General features: G+C 38.4%; 1 protein-coding gene across 3 annotated transcripts in view; it reads right to left on the bottom strand.

Moving 5' to 3' along the window:
* Window positions 1–23,972, bottom strand: part of LOC124717273 (sortilin-related receptor-like) — a 230,660-nt gene that overhangs the window by 36,792 nt on the left and 169,896 nt on the right. For all 3 annotated transcript variants that reach the window (XM_047244086.1, XM_047244088.1, XM_047244087.1), the window contains exons 26-29: window positions 22,707–22,805; window positions 14,273–14,425; window positions 9,773–10,038; window positions 5,032–5,315 (exon numbers count right to left, since the gene is read on the bottom strand). In XM_047244086.1, coding sequence (XP_047100042.1) covers window positions 5,032–5,315; window positions 9,773–10,038; window positions 14,273–14,425; window positions 22,707–22,805 — 802 coding nt within the window. The remainder of the gene's footprint in view (window positions 1–5,031; window positions 5,316–9,772; window positions 10,039–14,272; window positions 14,426–22,706; window positions 22,806–23,972) is intronic.

Genomic DNA, 23,972 nt, shown 5'->3' with positions numbered 1-23,972 from the left:
AAGTATGGTTTAGATGAATCTGATGTGAGGCATTCACTCGTATTGGACAATAATCTGCAAACTGCTGTTTCATTAAGGACATCCCACAGAGGGCCAAAAGACAGGAAATATTCTTAAACTGAAGCTAGGGTTCTTTCATTTGAACAGAATGAAAGTACATACAGGGTACCTATCTCTTCACAAATATTCAGATAAAGGCCTGTGTAGAACTGGCTCCTCCATTCGATGATGCAATGTGACTGAAATACACAGCAATTTATGGGCATAACCAGGCAAAAGTGCTGATGTTGCACATTATTTCAGCTAGTTGCTGAGGTCTTGCAGGTGTTGTCCACCGAAGGTGAAGAATGTTTCAATTTCAAGGCAACATCTATTTCTGTCTCTGTAAATGGTTCTTATTTCTCCTACAGACAGTTTTGCAGTCACATGTCTAACCGAAAACCATACAATTTCATTTTCATTCAAAGTTTGTGCTCATACATCCAGACATCTGTTTTGTTAAACGTTAGTAATTGTGAGTTCTTTGCGTATAGCAACAGAGAATTGGACAAATGTGAGAACTACAGATTTCATAAATATGATTAATGTACGACCAGAGCTACAGGGCATTGAAAGTGATGTACATAAAGATGTCTTATCGTGAGTTTTCCGTGTGCCAGAGAACAAAAATGAAATGTAAATAAAATCTGTATTCTTATTTCAAACTTACCATCAGTCCTTCAACCAAAGGATTGCATACTTCTCATGTCAAGATACTTATTGATGAACAGTGCGCTTTAAAAAGGTAGATCAAACTTCTCTACAAATCACCAGTAGATAAAAACCAAAGGGTGATTGCCAATCTGGTTCCAACTGTTATACACTCTCATCTTTATAACACTTTTCGCAGTTCTTGGACCTATTACTTGTAAGAGATATTCAAAACTGTATTCTGATATTCTGGTGAAATTATGGAAGAGATATGTATCCAGTGTCAGTTTATGAGTTACATTTTCTGAAGCATGCCACTTACTTAAGAACGCATCCACGAAGCCCTATTTCTCTTGTTCTTTCTAACTTTACTCCTTGTGTAATGTAAAAGCAGGACAGCCACACTCACTACTACTAGTTCATGGATGTCCATTTTGTGGCAACAGTGTTATGCCCTGTGCAAACATACCTTAACACTAACTACCAGAAGCTTTTACTGACAAATATATCAAAATTTCATAGAAACGTCACTGAAATGCAGTGATTAAATTCTTACCCTCAGAAACACAAGACTGGAAACACATATAAGATGACCATGGTAAAGGTCTCAAATTGAAGAAAAATGCTGAAGAATAGGTCAAACAAGTGCGTTGTAAGCCACTTCTTTCGTGGATGAGTTACATTTCCTTAAGGTTCTTCCTACGAATCTCAATCTGACACCCGCTTCTCGTATTTGTTTTATGTGGTCATTCCACAACTTAAGGTAGGTGTAGATAGTTACTGCTAGATACGAGGGCTATCCTCAAAGTACATTACATTTTGGAATTAAAAATAAATAAAGTATTGGAATTTTTTTTTATTATATACAGATGAAAGCCACACTTAAATACTACTTTTCTACATAGTTGCCATTTAAATTAAGGCACTTATCGTAGCAATGGACGAGCTTGGAAATTCCTTCATCGTAAAATTCGGCCGTCTGCGTCTTCAACCACGTGGTGACTGTCTTTTAGGACAGAAAAGGTGTGATTTTTGTGGATTTCCTGGAAAGAGGCACTACAATAAACTCTCAAAGGTATTGCCAAACTCTGCACAACCTCAAAAGAGCAATACAAAACAAGCGCAGGGGAAAGTTGGGCTCAAAGATCTTGCTGATTCACGACAACGCCCGGGCCCACACGGCAAATGCCACTCGTGAAGTTCTCGAATCTTTTAAGTGGGAGTTGTTTCCTCATTTGCCGTACAGCCCGACCTGGCACCGAGCGACTTCCACTTATTCCCAGCAATGAAGAAGTGGTTGGCTATGCGGCGTTTTGATGACGACGCACAGCTTCAAGAAGAGGTAACCACGTGGTTGAAGGCGCAGGCAGCCGAATTTTATGACGAAGGAATTTCCAAGCTTGTTCATCGCTACGATAAGTGGCTTAATTTAAATGGCAACTATACAGAAAAGAAGTATTTAAGTGTGGCTTTCATCTGTATATAATTTTTAAAAAATTCCAATACTTTATTTATTTTTAATTCCAAAACGTAATGTACTTTGTGGATAGCCCTCGTATTTTACAGTAGATACTGTTCCCAGAAATGTTTCATCAATAGTGTAGTGTATGGCATTCCGGCCCACCCAGAGTTGGCGGTCAAGAGTGCATGAGGTGTGCCAGTCTGTGTGTATGAATGGTGTGTTGTTTCTCTTGTGCTGATGAAGGCTGTGATCAAAAGCTTTATGTAAATATTTTTTTTAATTTTGCCTGACTGCAACTTAACATGTCTTCTACACGGTAAGTAGCAATTTATCTCTCCCTACATTGTTAATAATAATAGTCATTATTTGTGCGCACTTCTGACTCTGGTGGTCATGTGTTGCCTTTCTACCCTGTCCACATTCTCAGTGTTGTGTGTTCATCCAGCACAATGCAGTAGCACAAGGTGGTGTGTGTGTGTGTGTGTGTGTGTGTGTGTGTGTGTGTGTGTGTGCGCATGCTTGCACGTACAAAAGTATGCTATTTAACTGCTGCATCACTTTACTGATCTCTCCAAATGGCACCGTTTTTAGTATAATTAATTAGCAAAAATATTGGGAAATGTGATATCACTGGATATGGTTTTTCCAAAGTAAAAGATTCCTTCATTACTGTGGTAAAACGAATTTTTGTTGTGGAAACCAGCAAGCGCATGAAAAACATGAAGGGGAAATACTTCAGGCAGAGGTGAAAGAATACTGAAACACAGCGGATTGAACCTTCAAACTAGGTTAACAAATCAGTGCATGTAACTCTATACAAGTATGTGTACACAGATCTAGTTTCTTGTTTCAACACTAAGGTGACTACTGATGAACTGTATTAGTGCTGACATGGCAAACGGCCTGTTATGTGTATTCAGGAATATCAGGTCTCAGCCCCATAGATATTCTAAAGGGATACAAACTATTCCTTAATTGTCCGCAGGTCATGGTCTTGCAGTCGGATTCTCGCTTCCCGAGCACGAGGTCCCGGGTTTGATTCCCAGTACTGTCAGGGATTTTCACCTGCCTCGAGATGATTGGGTGTTTGTGTTTTCCTCATAATTTCATCATCATTCATGAAAGTGGCGAGATTGGACTGAGCAAAGGTTGGGAATTTGTATGGGTGCTGATAACTGCGCAGTTCAGTGCCCCACAAACCAAACATCATCATCATCATCATCCTTAACTGAGTGAAAAAGCACCTTTGCCAACTGGAAATGTGAACACTGCCAATTCTCGTGTTGTCTTGAAGGTAAATATAGACACCCAGTGGCTATCTGCATACAACAGCAACATGTTGACAAACTGGCAGCATAATTTTTCAAGAGAGAGATTTGAAGTTCATGCTTTCTTTTGAAAAGTTTTCAACAGTGTATGGTTGTTGAGCTATTTTTCCTTTAACTGATTACAAGATGGTGATCTAACAATAGTGGGGATTTTTTTTTAATTAATTTTACCAGCTTTGTACACCTGATTTTCAATTTTCTCTTTTTTAATTTTATCTTACTGGTACACATGTTCCTGATGTATGTCTGCGTTTTCAGCTGTTTTGAATATTTAGTTTACTGTTGACAGTCAAAAAGGTTGTGTGTTTTCAAGTGCTTGGCGCATTTTTACTTCATAGACTTTGCATTAAATTTTGCTTGAAAAATGGCATAAATGCAGCACCGCACTTGAAAAGTTGGCTTTTGGCAAATCTGCTATGAGCAACACAAGAATTTACAAGTGGTAATCATTTCTCAGAGGTTCAAGAAGACAATGTTGTCAGTAACTGATGTGCTAGGGAATCCAGAGCGGTCATCGTCTTTAAGTTGGAAGAAGTAAGGAAAATGGTCCTGGAAAATTAGCCAAATCACTATTAGAGATGTTGCTGATAATTGTTTTTGGACGTTTTGGGCATGAAACATGTAGCAGCAAAGTTTGTTCCAAAATTGTTGAATTTTGACCAAAAATGATATGGCATAGACACCACTCAGTAATTGCTGAATGAATTCAACAACAATCCAGAACTTCCAAAGGTTATAACAGGTGACAAAACATGGGCAAAATGGTATGACGTGAAACCAAGGCTCGATAGTACCAATTGAAACTGCCTGAAGAGCCAAGACCGGCGGGAAAAAAAACAACAAGTTTGACTGCATGTGAAGGTTCTTCTCACTGTTTTCTTTGATTGCAACTGGATAGTGCATCACAAGTTCCTGCCATAATATCACACTGTCAATGAAGAATACGAGCTGGAAGTTGCATGCCATCTGGGTGAAGTAATCTGAAAAATAAGGCCAGAATTGTGGAAAAACCACATGTGGAAATTGCATCACAAAATGCTCCCACTTACACCTCAATGCTTCTTCATGATTTTTTGTCAAAAAATCAAACCGTTATGTTGTCTTAGCCACTGTATTCACCGGAGATCGTCCCCTGTAACTATTCCTATTCCCAAGGATGAAAAGAGCCATGAAATGATCTTGTTTTGCCACCAGAAATAAGACAAAAAACAGAATTGCTGAACAAGCTGAAACATCATAATGAAAATCGACTTAAAGAAGTGCTTCCAAGACTGGAAAAAGCACTGGCACAAGTGTATCATATTTGAGGGGGATTACTTCAAAGTGGACAAAGCTGATGTTGAATAAATGAAGGTTCTTTAAGTAAACTAAAAAATTCCTGTTTCTATTTGATTACACCTTGTATATTTAATGGGAGGAGTTTAAATTATTTCTTTTTTCCCAATAATTTAAATAAATTTGATCTGTTATAACAGTAAATAAAATTAACTGAAAAACACAGCAATAAAATACGAGAAAAATAAGGAACGTTGTACAGACTTCTGTCCTTACCTCGTATTCAGTATTTCATTTGGTAGCTGAGGTTCCTGCCAGTACACTAGAATTGATTGGTTGGCCGCTTCCATGGCCTTGATGCTGTGTGGGACGGGCAGGGGTGCCGCGTGCCACACAGGGGGATAAGCCGCCGCCTTCTTGGCCCCCACAACGTCCTGAGCAACTTCTACATGGTACGATCCACCCCGTGCCACAATCAGCTGATGGTTCAGGTATGTTCCCGTGGTATTACCCAGACGCACACTCGAGGACTTTTTCAAATTCACCTCGGTCACAGTAATCTGTAATAGCAATGCTCTTATTTATTCTCAGTTCCAAATGAAGTTTGCAATTAATAAGATACGGAAAAGTCCCTTCAGGATTTGGTGAGATGCTGCATTGTCACACGTATTATTTAACCTTCTCCCTGAAAAAGTTGTACAAGACATGAAAAGCCCAGTAAATCTGCAAATGCTAACATATGCTGATGATAGGACAGATATTTCAGTTGAGAGAAGAACTTATAAAAACAGTGGAGGAACTGAGCGGTAATGCGGGCTTACGAATCTGCACAGAAAATAGATAAGTGATGGAACTAAGTAGAAGGATGAACCACAATGTGCCTGAGAATTTACAGGTGGAAGAGGCAAAGATGAAAATAGTTAAGGACCTTAAATACTTGGGATCACACTTCAGCCACAAGAATAATGTCCAGTCAGAAGGAAAGCAATAAATCGCTAATGCTATAGATCCATTACAACAGCCTAAAACCAGTTATGAAATCAGGGTAACCCCAACAAAAGTTAAAATGAAGGCGTACACTGAGGTGACAATAGTCATAGGATACCTCCTAATATAGTGTCGGACCACCTTTTGTCCGGAAAAGTGCAGCAACTCAACATGCAGTCAGAAGTCTCGTGCAGAAATACCTCTGTAGCCATCCGTAATTGTGAAACTGTTGCTAGTGCAGAATTTTTGCACAAAGTCACCTCCTGATTATTTCCCATAAATATCTGATGCATGGACAACTCATCTGCTCAAACGGTCTACAATGTTCTTCGAACCAACTGTGAATAATTGTGGCCTGATTACATGGTACATTTTCATCCATAAAAATTCCATCGTTGTTTGGGAATGTGAAGTCCACAAATGGGTGCAAATAGACTCCAAGTAGCCACACAAACATTTCCAGTCAATGATCAGTTCAACTGGAACAGAGGACCCAGTGCATTCCCTGTAAATACATCCCACACCAGTATGGAGCCCCCGCCATTTTACACAGTGTGTTGTTGACAACTTGGGACTGTGGCTTCATGGGGCCTGCACCAAACACTAAACCTACCATCAGATCTTTCAAACTGAAAACTGGACTTATCCAACCAGGCCACAGTTTTCCAGTCATATAGCAGCCAGCCGATATGGTCACCAATCCAAGAGAGGTCCTGCAGGTCATGTTGTTAGCAAAGGCACTCTGATCAGTCGTCTGTTGTCACAGACCATTAACTACAAATTTCACTGCACTGTCCTAACAGATATGTTCATCATGTGTCTCACACTGATTTCTGCAGTTATTTCAAGCAGTGTTGCTCGTCTGTTAACACTGACAAATCTACAGAAAAGTCGCTGCTTAAGTGAAGGCTGTCAGCCAATATGTCGTCCATGGTGAGAGGTACTCTCGGTATACTCTTGACACTGTGGATCTTGTAATATTGAATTCTCTAATGAAATGGAATGTCCCATGCATCTAACTCCAACTATCATTCCATGTTCAAAGTCCATTAATTCCTATTGTGAAGCCATAACCACATCAGAAACCTTTTCACATGAACGCCCTGATAACAAATGACAGCTACACCAATGCATTGTCCTTTTATACCTCATGTATGCTACCTGTAAGTGTGTATATGTGCATATTGCTATCCCACGACTTTTGTCACCTCTGTGTACGATTACTATAATTGCCACAGTGCTGCTACATGGTACAGAAACAGAGTACCATCACGGATGGTAGAGAAAAACTGATGGTGTTTGACAGAAAAATCAATAGGAAGAATTTGAGGCCAGCAATTGAAGGAAGTGGGTGGAGGAGACTGAAAATGGAGGAAATATATGCTATGATGAATCAGCCCAATATTGTACATACTGACAGGTTAAGTGACTACAATGGGCTGGAAATGTTGCGAGGATAACAGATGGTGCCATACCGAAAGAAGTGTTGGTGGGAAGGCCATAAGGAAAGTGCCCCCAGGAAAAATCAAGAATATGATGGGAAGATGGACCACAGAAAGAGATATGTATCAGCCAGAATTCAGAAAAGTGGATGGAAAATACACAGGACAAGATCTGGTGGAGGCAGTTTGCAAGACCAGTGCATAATCTGCAAGTCTCCCCCCCCCCCCCTCTCTCTCTCTCTCTCTCTCTCTCTCTCTCTCTCTCTCTCTCTCTTTCTCTCTCTCTCTGTGTGTGTGTGTGTGTGTGTGTGTGTGTGTGTGTGTGTGTGTGTGTACGTAGGCTGTGACTGAAAAATACATCTGGGTGGCTTTAAATCGTGCCTGTCTGCAACTTGACATGTCTTCTCTACATTAAGTAGCAATCTAGCTACAATGCTGATATTCCTGACTGGAGTTTCCATTTAGAAAAAATTTGGTTTCTTTTCTGTACCCCCTTTTAGTATGCAGCAATATACATACATTTCCTGATGAAGGGTTGGCTGATATGCATCTTATGTTTTGGTTCACTGAATGCTACAGAAGAGCAGCATGACAATGTTATGTTGAGTTGTTTCCATAGTGATGGCAACCACATCACAGTACTTTCGCATGTTACTCTGTGTTATGTGTCACACTTTATTTTATTGTACATTACAATCTATTACACAATTGTGAAGGGATTTTCACAGAAACAAAGGGAAATGAGGCAATAAACTGAATAAATCACTGTTATATTACTACCATGTGATCAGGCACCAGAGACTATGGGTCCCTCACAACAAAATACTCTAAAAATATCTCTGAACAACCACCAAAATTTCATTGCTCGAGTTGAGATTCACCCTGTATTTCCAAACACTAAAATGAATTAAATATTCTCTTGAAATTTGCCTTTGGCTGGTTTATACAAATAATATTCATGTTATCTATCCTGAAACTGACTACATTCATCACACCTACAAACGAGGGATAAGAATTGTGACAGCTTTGCTGGCTTAATTGACTATGAGAAGCGTTTTAACACGGTACAGTACATAAACTTGGTTAACGTGCTGTCAAAACTGATACGGATATTTCTGGACAGTGTTAGAACTGTGTGTGATAACAAAATATTATTCCCAGAGACAATCATTACCTCAGATTACGCCAGTTCAATACCAATTAACTGCTGCATTTAATATCCACTATAGTGTTTACAAAAGTTCACGTCTGCGTTAGAAAGCTACCAGCTGAACAGTCAGTTATGTTTCACAGCTCTGTAAAAGGTAGAATCACAGGCACTGAATGATGCCACAATGAAAAAAAATAACAGCTCTAAGATCTAGGCACGTAGAAGCTCACACTCTCTCTTGGACTCACTATGCTCCACACGAATACTGAAGAGAAAGAACATTTATAATTGTAAATGCGATAACAAAAAGGAAACAATATCTTGGACATGTGCTGAAGAATCCTGAGAAATACAGGTTCCTACAACTAACTCTTCACTTCACCTCAGTTTGACTTTGACATAAAATAGTCAGCACATGCAGACTTGACAGAAAAAAAAAAAAAATAAAAAAAAAATTAAAAAAATCACACAATCCAGAAATTTAAGAAGTTGATTTCAGGTTTCATCCTGTGACCGTCCTTGAATGACAATGGCCAAGTACAGTTGTCTTTAAGACAATATTCTACATGCAGTTCCACAGCCAGAAACCTAAGGCATTTTTTCAAATATACTTGTACAAACAGACTAAAGTGTGCTATAAAAATTAACAAATGCAAATGTGCTAGCAGAGTCTCACAAACAATTGAGCCAATCCAACATATGTTTGAAACAGAAATGAACTGAAAACATTACAGAAGGTAAGGACTAAAGTTGGACCTCTGTGGAAGATGTCTTGTACAGCCATAAAGACAGCTCCACACACAACTTTAACACTCCCAGATAGCAACATATTTTTACGATAAGGATGTATCTTGATCCATTCAGTATTAAATGTGTCCAACTCAACTTGCAAGTGATTTTCATATTACGAGTAGCTCTCGGCCGAAAATGATGCCACTCTATCAAAAGCTGACTACCGCATTTTTTGCATGAAAATACTAGAAGATGATCAGAACATTCATTAAATGAATTCTTACATTACCAGAACTATGATTCTGTAAGAGAATGGCAGTAGGACTACAATTTTCATGAAATATATATTGTTTCACAATTCTGCAGAGGATGCAAAAATTAAAAATGTATTAAAAGAAGAAGATAATGATGCAGTTGTAGACTCTGTATCTGGATTAGGAGTAACACAGCTGAATACTATCAGAAAGTATTGTAGTGTAAAAACAAACAAACAGACCAAAACAGACCAAAACACACACACACACACACACACACACACACACACACACACACACACAAAAAAACTACTACTACTACTACTACTACTACTACTAAAAACTTGTCAATGGTCTGTTCTAATTAGTCATATCGGTAATACTGCATCACTCACATATTTACCAGACAGATATCATATACTCTGTGAGAATTCACACTTTTATATACATACCACATAATTAACAGGTGACAGCATACGTGGGCATGGGGAATTCCACGATATGTGCATGTGCAGTGTGCCATTTACATTATCTCCATCTGTAACACGGACATTGCGAGGTGCTGATAATGGCGAGAAAGGCGTCAACACCGTCTGTGCCGAAAGGGAGAGCGGTCCGTTACCCTTCGGACCCACAACAGCAATGTCTATCAGGTATTGCTCACAGGAGGCCAGGTCGCGGAGTGTCACATTCATCATGTTCGTCGTCATGCGAGGTCCTGCAGAGAAATTGGAAAAGCATTATCTACATGCTTAAATCTGGGCAGTAAGACAAAATAAGCCCATGCACGAGTATTCGTTTTCTATTCTGAAAGGATAGTTGCTACTCACCATATGCTGTGTTTCAGACAGGCACGATAAAATGACTGTCATAAAGTGAGCTTTCTGTTAAACAAGGCCTTAGTTGGAAATAGACAATTTATGCACACACATTTGCACAAATGCAATTCACACACACATGACCACAGCCTCTGGCTGCTGAGGCCACAATACGAACAGCAGCGCATGATGGGAGAAGCAACCAGGTGGTGAGGGTAAGGAGGAAGGATAGCATGGTAGGGATATGGGATGGTAAAGTGCTGCTTGTGGGAGGATATAGGAATGAGGTAGATTTTTTTTTTTTTTTTTGTGGTTCTAGGGCGCACAACTTCAACAGTCATTAGCGCCCAGACTACATTAGGAATGCACCGCGAGGCACAAGTTTAAAACAGCAACTAAAAGGGAAAACACGATAAAAGATCGACAGGCATAGGATTAAAAAAAACAGCATAATTAAATGTCCTTAGACAGGTTGGTCAATTTGATAAAATGAAGAACGCGAGCAGCTGCTCCTGGGTCATCTGCTAAAATGGCATCGAGAGTACATGGCAGGCCAAGATCAAGACGCAGTGGAGTAAAATCCGGACAGGATGTTAAAATGCGGCGGACTGTCAGCAAGTGCCCACATGGACAGAACAGCGCCGGCGCAGCTGTCAACAGATGGCGATGGCTGAACCGGCAGTGTCCAATTCATAACCGGGCCAAAACTACCTCCTCCCGCCGAGAGGGGCGTGAGGAGGACGTCCAAGCCGCGGGAAGAGGTTTCAAGTCCCGAAGCTTGTTGTCTGTAAGTGCAGCCCAATCGGCATGCCACAGCGATAAAATGTGCCGACAAACGACCCTGCTACAATCTGATGAAGGGACACAACAAGAAGCTGTCCGAGGCTGGAGGACCGCAGCCTTGGCCGCGGCATCTGCAGCTTCGTTCCCAGGGATACCGACATGGCCAGGAACCCACATAAAGCTAACCGGAGAACCGTCGTCCACCAGCTGCTGAAGAGAGCGTTGGATCCGGTGCACGAAAGGGTGAACCGGATACGGATCACTGAGGCTCTGGATGGCGCTCAGGGAATCAGAGCAGATGACATAAGCAGAATGTCGGTGGCGGCAGACGTAAAGAACAGCCTGGTAGAGGGCAAAGAGCTCAGCTGTGAAGACCGAACAATGGCCATGGAGCCGGTATTTGAAACTTTGTGCCCCGACAATAAAAGAACAACCAACCCAGTCATTGGTCTTAGAGCCATCTGTATAAATGAAGGTCATATTAATGAACTTCGAACGAAGTTCAACAAAACGGGAGCGGTATACCGAACTGGGGGTAACCTCCTTTGGGAATGAGGTGGAGAGAGGGTAGGGCAGCTAGATGCAGTACGGAGGTTAGATGGGGGGGGGGGGGGGGGAGGATTAGCAGAAAAGGAGAGAAGTGAAAAGAGTGTGTGCTTTAGTGGAATAGAGGGCTGCATAGTGCTGGAATGGGAAAAGGGAATGAGCAAGTGGGTGAGGACAATGACCAAGAAAGGTCGAGACCAGGCACAGTTCAGAAAAGAAGGTGTTGATGGGAAGGATCCAGATGGCACAGTCTGTGAAGCACTCACGGAAATGAACAGTGTAGTCCAGCTGTTTAGTGGCCACAGTCTGCTGGTGGCCATTCATGCAGACAGACAGGTTTGTTGGTTGCCATGCCCATGTATAATACAGCACAGTGCTTGCAGCTTAGCTTGTAGATCACATAACTAGTTTCACAGGTAGCCCTACCTTTGATGGGATAGGTGATGCTTGGGACCCGATTGGAGTAGGTGGTGGTGGGGACAGGTCTTCCATCTACATCTATTACAGGGATATGACCCAGGAGGCAAGGGTTTGGGAGCAGGGTTGTGTAGGAAGGGTAAGTATATTGCGAAGATTTGGTTGGCAGTGGAGTACCACTGTGGGAGGGGTGGGAAGGATAGTGGGCAGAACATTCCTCATTTCAGGGCACAACTACCTCTCAATGTGCCCTGAAATAAAAAATGTCTCACCCACTGTCCTTAGGAGTTTTACTGCAGTTCTGTACTGCCCCTTTTTAATAAGTTCTTTTACTACTCATAATGTACTTTTCAGGCAACTTTTTTCTAATTTTTTTCCTTTTCATGAAATCCCTAATTCAAATTATGAACAGCCAGGCTAGTTGGTCCCAGGTTGTTCTTACTGTCAACAGATGACAGTACTTCTGCCAATGTGGTTTACCAGTTTACTTCCTCCCGTGTTGTAAAGTACTTCATGCTCTGCATTCGCTAGTGGTACACCATGTCTTGTACACTCCATCATGGCGCTCTAGGTCACAGCACAAAATGTAAGTGCCTTGGTGTTCATTCCATACTTATTTACCAGTCAGTCATCTGTTGTATAGTCTGGTATCGCTTTGGCGTCATCTATTATATAGTCTGGTAACACTTTGGCACAGACTTACGTTTTATTGCACCTAGCACGCCAGCGGTTTTCTAAAAATGTTGTATGATTCTTTTCTTTTGTTTTCTCATGTGCTACTTCACATTAAAAATGTTATTGGCTTTGGTCTCTTTTTTTATTTTTCAGTATCACATCTGATGACAGCTATCTAATAGCCAGTCATGGTCTAAGCATTGGAAAATAAAAGAGAACCTTACAACTGAAGTGGTATTTTCAAGCTCTACAACAGTGCTTTACTAGGCACGGTTCTGACAGATGAGATATGCCCCTGCCTTTCTTCGACCTTTCAAGTGACTTACTAAGCCAATTATAAGGTGCCCTACAGTTAAATGTGGACTTGGTGCCACATTGCAATTTGGCATTTTTCACTTTAACAAATCATTTGCAGAGTTAAAATTAAGGATGGAAACCAAAAAAAAAAAAAAAAAAAAAAAAAAAAAAAAACCTACGATCAACTGGCAATAGAAACCTGCCTGTAAGAATTTGTAGTTGACACCGAGTTGCACAGATCCATTCTGTGACTGCTGATCTGTAAACTTTGCAAAATATTAAAGGAAGAGAAGGACAGAGTGTTGAAAGTATTAGAAAGACTTTTCACTGCATAAACACTACAACAGTTCTGTGCGTTCAGCTGTAAGCTACCATCAGAATTTACCAGATAAAAAAATAAAATAAAAAATGAGAAGTAATTTTAGGAAATCAATACATAATCTCTCTTTCCAGTGCACAAGAAAACCATTAATTACTGTTTAGTAAGAAAGGCTGCCAAAGAAAAATTAGCCAAGTGCTTGCTAGTGAAAGTTGTTGTATCAAGCATATTGTCTGTAACATAAATGAAATCTTTGGACATAATAAAATGTCCTAAGATTGTGTGTGATGGTGACATGATATTACACAAAAGTATGTGAAAATTCTTCAAGATACGTGAAAGCTACATTTATGTAAAACAGGGGTGATGTGATATAATCATGACTTTATTGGCACAAATATAGCACGAGCATTTAAAAGAAATTTAATGGAATATTGGACATTGGTATTGCCATCATCTTACAGCAGTTGTGTTCATTTGACAGTATCAACACCTGAGCCACAGAATCTGATATTGCACTATTACGATTGTGAACGCTTTAAATGATCCTTTATCAGTGTGAGATGATCCATAGATGAATAAATCAAATCAAACTGACTAACAGCATTATTTATGCAGCAAATTCTAACACAATGAACATACAAATTTCAAAAGCAGAACAGTTTGCTATTTGAGGAGGATCATTTCTCAAGACAAAATAACTCAGAAATTAAAAAAATGGATTGTCCTTACTAAAGACACATTCCACAGTGATAAGTCTCTTGACAAGAAGACTGACAGAGAAACTGAACACATTTGCTAAAATTTGCAGTGGCAGTGTGCTGTTCTATGGAAGTGGGAGATGGCAAATGAATGAACAAGATAAATGGCAGCTAGAATAGACAAAAGTCACCAGACACGCTAGACAAAGAGAAAAGCAAAGCATGTTTGAAACAAAACAGGTGAACATAGAATAAAAACAAAGTAGGTAAATCTTTTCTATTAGATACTACAGCATAACGAGTTGATGACAAATACTTCTGAATTCCATCCCCTGCCCCATCTTTTTTCAGTGAACTGTGTTTTTACTGGATAATAAATTAGTAATTTCACAATACCTGATAGAAGTTCGTCCAGGGTGACCCCATAGTAAACTCCGTATATCCAATCAATTTTAGCTTCAGTTTTTGGAGGTGCCCATTTGAGCTGCACATTCCCAGCATAAGTATCTATAGTGGTCGAAATGTGTGCAACTGGTGGCAGTTCGACACCTGAAATACACAAAGTGATTAGCTGACAGCAACTAATTTTAATGTTTTTTTTTTTTCCACTTTTACCATCCAATGGCATTATCTGTATTATAATGCTTAGTATGGCGCCTTTATCCGAATCCTGAAACAAACACTGTGTCACCACACTTTATACAGTGAACGATTGAGACAATGGGAGGTTTGCTTATGAAGTATCAGCTTCCTTTCTCAAGAAACATCTACAGTAACACATAAAAATAACAACATCATGCCTCCAAAATCACCAATATATTCAACACATATTCTTAACAACTATCAGGGTGAAGATTACATCCAGCCCATGAGGCATGCAGAAGTGAATTTATAGCCAACACACGAAATATGGACGTCAAAATCTGGACTACAGCAAAGTGGAGCATCTCCTCTTGCTCTGGTATCCCTCAGAGTAAATAAATACTATTTTTCTTTCTTTTTGCAATTTATTTTCAGACAATAATTATATTATTAATACTGTCACACTCCAAATCAACAAATAAAGGTTTGAGGGTAAGCCTGATGTTTCAGTCAGTCGCAGTGAAACTCCCTTTGGAAGAACATTATTCTTCCCCACTTTTGAAGAACCCCATTTCAGAAGCAACACTGCTTTTAAGGAATGAACATGAAACATTCTGCAAATTAAAATCCAGTTTCACACTATTTCTAATATGTCCAAACAAGTTTCAGATTTCTTTAAGTTTCATACAGGTCTTTCATCTCATGAAAGTAGATTAAGGTAATCTATTCCTTCCGTCTACATTGAATACCAGAAAAAGCACTGAACGAATCAGAAATCTATTTCCACTCTATCTACAATGTGATAATGGTCACACAATGTGATGTCAGTGTCATGGAATTACAAAGCGGAAGATGTTAAGCCATAGTGATTGTTGACTTTATCAATTTTCCTTTTGTGGAGTTATGGCCTACAAACATACAAAGCTTACGAATCAACAAAAGTTGACCAACATCCACATTGTCGAAGACAATCATACCGTAAAACTTTCTGACATGACAAAGAAGAACCATTTGCCACCGTCTTTATTGTGCAGCATTCTCAAAAATGAGGAAGCACAGTTAAACACTGAAGGTAGCGGTTACTCTGGAGGCAAAAGAAGGAACATTCGTACGTCAACATTTAGTGATGTGGTAACCATTATTTTAAAAAGGTTTCAAGGAATTGCAAGATGCAGCATTCCTATGAGTGAAAAAGCATTCTTATAAATGGAAACACACTGCAAGAGAAGGCTCAGGAAATCGGCATGAAGATTGGCGTTGAAAATTTCAGTGCGTCAAATGGCTGGTTAGATCATTTTAGAAAATGTCAATCTCTCATTTCAGAATTTAAGTGGAGATAGTGAGGATGTGGATGTAGAAAGTGTAAGCTATTGTAAGAAATGATTAATACACTGTTACGACCCAACAGACATTCATAAAGCAGATGAAAATGATATATTTTTACTCTTTATGGGAGAAAAACGCCAAGGAGGTTAGAGCCCACTGATAATATGGAAATTTAAAGCTTCCAGGTGCTTTAAAAACATAAAAATCTTACTTTGTACTTACGAATACAATAGTAATGCCTGGATGGCATCGAAAATTTTTACAAGACTTTAGATGCCAAGAAGAGTGCAGCAGATAGGAAACTAGTACTGAACATCACAAGAAAAATCAGTTCTGAGGAACATCAATGTTGTGTTCCTTCCACCATCATCTACGATCTCTGGACCTGGGTGTAATTCACTCTGTTAAAGCCAAACACAGAGTACCATTGTCCAGAGGTCAATTACATTCTTCGAGTGATGGACTGCAATGACACTCAACATTCTACAGGCTATGCATATGTTTCTTGCTGCCTGGTATTATGCAATACAATGTACTGCGTCAAACTATTTTGCAAAGGCTGGTTGTAACACACCAGTTACAATTGAAGATGACAGCTTTCTAGAAAAAGAATGGAGCAGAAACATAGATGTTCCTGAAAAATGTGAGATTCCAGGACTTCGTTTCTTCTGATGACAATGTTCTAACTTCTGCAACCAAGATGAATGTAAGTGGTATGTGTGAAATGTTAGTGAAGGAACACTGTGAGGTACATGGTGGTAGTACAAAGATGATGAAGAGGAGAAGACCGTTGGATGACGTTTTGCAGCTGGTGTGCAGGGAACAGGTAACGCTGGGAACTATTATCCTCTTTTCATGTACACAAGTCAATTCTAAAAATTAATAACCAACTGGAACTGCTGTCACTGCAATATGCAGGAAGGACAAAACAATACGAGGCTCACTTCAAAAGTCCTGCCCACTGCGCACATGTGATCATTATGGTAGCATAACAAAGTTGAAATTCATGCCAGTTTTGAGTGGAACTTTAGGCGTGACAGTCATATGTATGTTCGCTGGTTCACTTGGCTGTGTTGTAATTCAGTTTTAAAATAGAAGCTGAATCCACATTAGGTCAGATTACAAATAGTGACCAGCATTCCTACTTCAAAATAGAATACTTGCGTTTAAAGAACCCAAGAGCAATCTACAATGCTTTGAGAGAGGTGTGGGAATAGTGTAGTGGATTGTAGCACATTGTTATGGTGGCCTGCTCATTTCCATGAAGGTCAGGTAAGCACTGGGGACAGCCCAAGAAGTGGAAGGCCATCAACTGCAACAGACTACACCTCTCAGGATATTGTTAATAACATGTCGAGAGAGCGAATCAGTGAAAAACGTGATGAAACTGTATCTGAGGCCAGTAGTCTGTGACTTCAGTTAACAGAATCATAACTGAAAAGTTGAAGATGAGAAAAGTTGCTGCCAGGTGGGTTCCACACAGTCTGACAGCAGATCACAGAAAAATTAATTCAATGTTACCAAAAAGAAGGGGAACAGTTTCTGAGGAGGATTGTTGTACTTGAAACCTGGATACAAGATTCTGAGCCAGAACTGAAGTCTCAGTCACTGCAATGGAAAAGTTCTGACTCTCCACCCCCCAAAAAATTCTGCTGCCAACAATGAAAGGCAAAACTGATGATGATCTTTGTGCGTGTCTTGAATGGAGTCATAGCTACAAACAGGGTACTCCAGGGAACAGGAGCATCTTGCTGCAAGCTGCTTCTGCAAAATGTTTTGCACCCAAAAATTCATCAAAGAACACTTGGCATGTTTGCGGCTGGTGTCCTCATTTTACATGGTAATGTAAGACTGCATACTGCCTTACCAGTGAGAGAAATGTTCAGCTAATACAGATAGAAAATACTTTCCCGCCAATAGCAGGGTCCTCATACAAGACCACCAGACTTTGAGTTGTTTCCCAAATTGAAGGAAGAGTTACATGAAAAACATTTTGACACAACTGACGAAGTTTCCAGTGAGGTGGCCTAACTAATCAAACAGCTCAACGGTAGAGTTGCCCTACATGGAATACAAAAGTTGCCAAAATTTTGGGATGCCATCATTAGCAAAAATGAAGATTACACAGAAGGACTTAAAAGGTGTTTTGTAAAATAAATTATTTTCTTTAGTTCTATCTTACAGTGTGCAAAACTTTTAAAGTGACCCTCACAGAAGATGTGTTTTGTAAAAAAGCCCTCGCCATTTAAGGAAAATCCCTGATTAAAAAAAAAAAAAATATTTGAGTCCCCAGAGATTCGTTAAAAAAGGGTTTTACTTTGCCAGAACTACTTTGCTCGATATGGTTTCAAAATTATTGTTATTGTTATTATTATTATTATTATTATTATTATTATTATTTCTTTCTTTCCTTTCTCAGACATTATGTCTGGTTAGAAAATGGAAAGTGACGTGGACCTTGATCAAATGTGACTTCCTTTTAACTGTACGGTCTATGTTACATTCCATTTAGGAACTTTCGGGTAACTGAACATGTATCAATAATTACAGATTTCTGTAGTTGTATATATACGTTTGAATGTAGCTGTACTGCGTTGATGTACTGGTGGACACTGTGTGATATGACTCCTGTAGTTGATAGTATAATTGGTATAATGTCAACTTTATCCTGATGCCACATGTCCTTGATTTCCTCAGCCAGTTGGATGTATTTTTCAATTTTTTCTCCCGTTTTCTTCTGTGAATTTGTTGTATTTGGTATGGATATTTCGATTAGTTGTGGTAATTTCAGGTTTGTTGTATGGCGGTGTTTTATCTGTTATAATGATTCTGTTCCAGTATAATTTGTATTCATCATTCTCCAGTACATTTTGTGGTGCATACTTTTATGTGGGAACGTGTTCTATTAGTTTACGTTGTATGGCAAGTTGTTGATGTATTATTTTTGCTACATTATCATGTCTTCTGGGGTATTCTGTATTTGCTAGTATTTTACATCCGCTTGTGATGTGATCTACTGTTTCCATTTGTTGTTTGCAAAGTCTGCATTTATCTGTTGTGGTATTGGGATCTTTAATAATATGCTTGCTGTAATATCTGGTGTTTATTGTTTGATCCTGTATTGTGATCATGAATCCTTCCGTCTCACTGTATATATTGCCTTTTCTTAGTCATGTGTTGGATGCGTCTTGATCGATGTGTGGCTGTGTTAGATGATATGGGTGCTTGCCATGTAGTGTTTTCTTTTTCCAATTTACTTTCTTTGTATCTGTTGATGTTATGTGATCTAAAGGGTTGTAGAAGTGGTTATGAAATTGCAGTGGTGTAGCCGATGTATTTATATGAGTGATTGCTTTCTGTATTTTGCTAGTTTCTGCTCGTTCTATAAAGAATTTTCTTAGATTGTCTACCTGTCCATAATGTAGGTTTTTTATGTCGATAAATCCCCTTCCTCCTTCCTTTCTGCTTAATGTGAATCTTTCTGTTGCTGAATGTATGTGAAGTATTCTATATTTGTGGCATTGTGATCGTGTAAGTGTATTGAGCGCTTCTAGGTCTGTGTTACTCCATTTCACTACTCCAAATGAATAGGTCAATATTGGTATAGCATAAGTATTTATAGCTTTTGTCTTGTTTCTTGCTGTCAATTCTGTTTTCAGTATTTTTGTTAGTCTTTGTCTATATTTTTCTTTTAGTTCTTCTTTAATATTTGTATTATCTATTCCTATTTTTTGTCTGTTTCCTAGATATTTATAGGCATCTGTTTTTCCATTGCTTCTATGCACTCGCTGCAGTTATCCAATATGTAATCTTCTTGTTTAGTGTGTTTTCCCTTGACTATGCTATTTTTCTTACATTTGTCTGTTCTAAAAGCCATATTTATAACATTGCTGAATACTTCTGTTATCTTTAGCAATTGGTCGAGTTGTTGATTTGTTGCTGCCAGTAGTTTTAGATCATCCAGCAAATGTGTTATTTTGTGTGGGTATGTTCCAGTAATATTATAGCCATAATTTGTATTATTTAGCATGTTGGATAGTGGGTTCAGAGCAAGGCAGAACCAGAAAGGACTTAATGAGTCTCCTTGGTATATTCCTCAATCTGTATTGGTTATGATGTGATATTATTTGAATTTGTTTGGATATTAAGTGTGGTTTTCCAATTTTTCATTACTATGTTTAGGAACTGTATCAATTTAGGATCTACTTTGTTTATTTCCAATATCTGTAGTAACCATGAGTGGGGTACACTATCAAAAGCTTTTTGGTAATCAATGTATGCATAGTGTAGCAACTTTTGTTTAGTTTTAGCTTGATATGTCACCTCTGCATCTATTATCAGTAGCTCTTTACATCCTCGTGCTCCTTTGCAGCAGTCTTTTTGTTCTTCATTTATAATTTTGTTCTGTGTTGTATGTGTCTTTAATTTCTGTGTAATGACTGAAGTTAATATTTTGTATATTGTTGGTAGGCACGTTATGGGGTGATATTTTGCTGGGTTTGCTTTGTCTGCTTGATCTTTAGGTTTCAGATAAGTTATTCCTTGTGTAAGTGTATCAGGGGCTGTGTATGGGTCTGGAATGTAACTGTTAAATAATTTAGTTAGATGTGAATGTGTTGAGGTGAACTACTTTAGCCAGAAATTTGGTATTTTATCTTTTCTAGGGGCTTTCCAATTGTGCGTAGAATTAATTGCTAACCGACTCATGGTTGTGAACTCTGCAAGATCCATGTACTAATTTATATTTACGTGACAAACCCTATTTCTAGGGCTATATTTTAATTTTGACAAACGGATCTATACTGACATTTGTAAAAACGGCGATGGTAGATTAGTCCTTACTAATGTAAAATTGCCACCTTCTGGAGAAGACAAATTTAAATTTGTTGAAACCTACGTAAAGAATTCTTTATCCATTGCAACTGGTCGGCTGTTTATAATTTTATTACATGGAACCGTTGCTGTTGTGCAGCTATGTTTAAAATACAACAATGTGTTTTAAAATTTTGACCACACTTATAAACCTTTCCTGAAGCAATGTAGAACTGATTCAAAAATGGAAATTTTCCTGATTACAGAAATTTTTTGGTTTTACCTAATATAAAATAACTCTGAAATTATTTTAACTGAAAGGATTCCTTTGTTCATGCAAAAAATGAAATAAGGAATACTGTTTTAAATTTCGCTACAAAAAAGTAAGATCTGAACGATATTAAAAGAATATGGAAATGAATATTCATTATATTAGGCTGTTAGCCGAAATTATGTTAGCATGAATTGTGTAGAATAAGTGTAATTAAATAGTTTTTGAAGTATTGGTGTAAATACACTCACACTTTTAAAGCTCGAGCATGGGTTGCACAGTACAGTAAGTATCAGCAAGTAATGTGCTGAAATAACTATCACATGACATGGTGAATAGCACTTGCCACACAGTGGACTGAAACTTGGTAAAATGCCTTTGTGATATTTCTGTCCATAATTCTACTTAAGAATCACATGGCAGCAAATTAAAATTTCTGTATTAACTACAACTATTTCAATGTGTTAGCTTTTAGACCATTGTACTGATCATATATTATTTCCCCATATCAGCATCCCTTTTTCTCACCACATACTAATCATACAGGGATGGATGACGTACCGTTAGAAAGGTTCTTTAGCCAATTTCTAACATTGGGTGCCAGTTTTACACTAGAACTTAATGTTTGTGAAAATGGTTCAAATGGCTCTGAGCACTATGGGACTTAACTGCTGAGGTCATTAGTCCCCTAGAACTTAGAACTAGTTAAACCTAACTAACCTAAGGACATCACACACATCCATGCCCGAGGCAGGATTCGAACCTGCGACCGCAGCGGTCTCGCGGTTCCAGACTGCAGCGCTAGAACCGTGCGGCCACTTCGGCCGGCATTTGTGAAAAATTTTAACATAAAAGAGACTTAACTATCATAGGTAAAAGGGCATCATGGATATCCAGCTTCATACCTATACTGTACGAAGGTAACTTATTAATCATGAATGAGAAACTTCCTTTTCATATTACCTTCTAACAAATACTATTTTATAAACTGGATAATTTGTGTTTGTAACAGATAATAACAATGACAACTGTAGTAGTCCATTATCTCTACCCATTGGACAAGCTGACTTTTCTACATGACTATACTTTCCAAAACAACAAATAGTTTTCATTGTTACCTTGAACTGTGATTTACTTATTGCTACTATGGCCTAACGTGCTTGTCTAAAGCACAAAGTGTAATTAAAACCTCAAAATACAGCGAGTTATTGTGGTCTTCATTATGTAAGTAAGAAGTGAAAACTATGTTCTAACCTATACATTTCACATTTATCTACTACTTTGTATTTTATGTTCATATTTATCATTACGCTCATCTTCAACAACAAGAAATTGTAATTATTATGGTTCAAAGTTATAAATTACTTGCAATACAGTTACATCATTACTTACACTGCAAAAGTTTTGCACAGGTACCCAAGTTATCAAATAAATAGCAGTAAAATACAAATGTTATTGAACACTGTGACTTTATTATTTGTGAGAATCCATATCACAAACCATGTGAAATTTATTGGAATAATGAAATTTCAGCATTAACTGGACACTGAACATTAGAACATTATTAAGTCAGAACATTACAGAGAGAGGTGAAATCTGCTGAGGAGGGCAATGTAATGAAAGTGAGGATGACGCAGAGGGATGATGACACAATAGGCAAAGTATTGGAAAGTGCGGGGGTGGTGAGGTGTTGCAAGGGGGGAGATTGCCAAGGGAAGTACAGGAAGGAGTTGCATGAGAACAGAGTCACTCCTATGGAATGAGTAATGTTTCAGAAGCAAGGTGGGAGGTACTGAAAAACTTTACACTTCAATGAGGTAACAGTAACTTTACACTCACCTAAAGTCTTGGCCTCCACAACATTGTCTGGACCGACAAAGCTCTTACGGTATGCAGACACAATAAATAAGTATCTGACTCCTGGAGATAGTTTGTCAACTGCAAAGAAAAGGAGGAGTAAGTAGCATATTGTCAAACTTGTTTCTTATACACTTAGTAGATAGCATGACAAAACGACTGCTGTTAAATGTTGTTGAACCCATCACCTTAACACAATCACTGGCACCACCTGAGCAAATAAAATTCGCATGATTTTTTTTTTTTTTCCTCTCCTTTCAGGGGAACAACTTGTTATCTCAATGTTTATCAGAGGGCTGTGAACAGTAAGAGTTACAGCTTAACCTCATTTAAATAGGCCCTACCTAAATGTTCAGTTTGTTTGGTTCCTAAATGTTCAGTATGTTTGATTACCAGACCAAAAGCAGCTATAACATTAATTGTAATCTTTAACCAATGCTACAACGTAATAGCAGTACTAGCAGAACTATAAAAATGACATTTTAAAGTAGTACAGTAGCAAACATGTTAAAATGTTGGCATTTTTACTTTACAAGTGTTTGCATAATAAGTTTGGTTTTGCAAAATTCTAAAAGCTCATTCATAAAAACTAAACAATATTTCCTTATAATGTTACTCCAAAATGAAATCAGTAATGATGTATAACGAGTTTTTCAGTTGCTTCTACACATTTTGCCAAGGCAAACATATCAAATTTAAACTGAACAGATCTTGGAAAACCTGTCTCTTCAGACATCTAAACCAGTAATCAGAATGGTAGTAATATTACTGAATCTGGGTTCTTTTTATCATAGTATATTGCTACAGCTACCTCCATGTGCACTGTGTCTTCTGATGCACATCTTTAAGTGGTGGTTCCTTCCTTCAAGTATCTATACACCTTATCCTTTTCATACCTATCCCTTTCTCATACCAAAACTTCAATGCAACTGTGTCAAGCAATCTTTTCCTCACCTTGTCAGACATGCTCTCTTTAAATATCCTTCTGCTATCATAAATATAAAATAATTAAACAGGTTGGTAATTAATGCATGCATGCCAATCTTTTTTTAAACTCTCAGTTTATTTGGAAAAATCTGTTTCAAACACAAGTGCTCTCTGTGCGTCCACAGCGTTTGACATTAACCGAAGGACGAAAAATTAGCTCTGTCTCTCCATTTATTTTAAGACAGCTCAAAATGAGATACCAGCAGAGATAAAATTGCTCAAGTGAGCGTAAAAGAAACATCAAGTCTATTTGGACAAACA

Source organism: Schistocerca piceifrons, chromosome 9 (genome assembly GCF_021461385.2).
Source record: "Schistocerca piceifrons isolate TAMUIC-IGC-003096 chromosome 9, iqSchPice1.1, whole genome shotgun sequence".
Taxonomy (NCBI): Eukaryota; Metazoa; Arthropoda; class Insecta; order Orthoptera; family Acrididae; genus Schistocerca; species Schistocerca piceifrons.
Note: the sequence above shows the minus strand (reverse complement) of the source record. Positions and strands in the feature narration are given on the sequence as shown.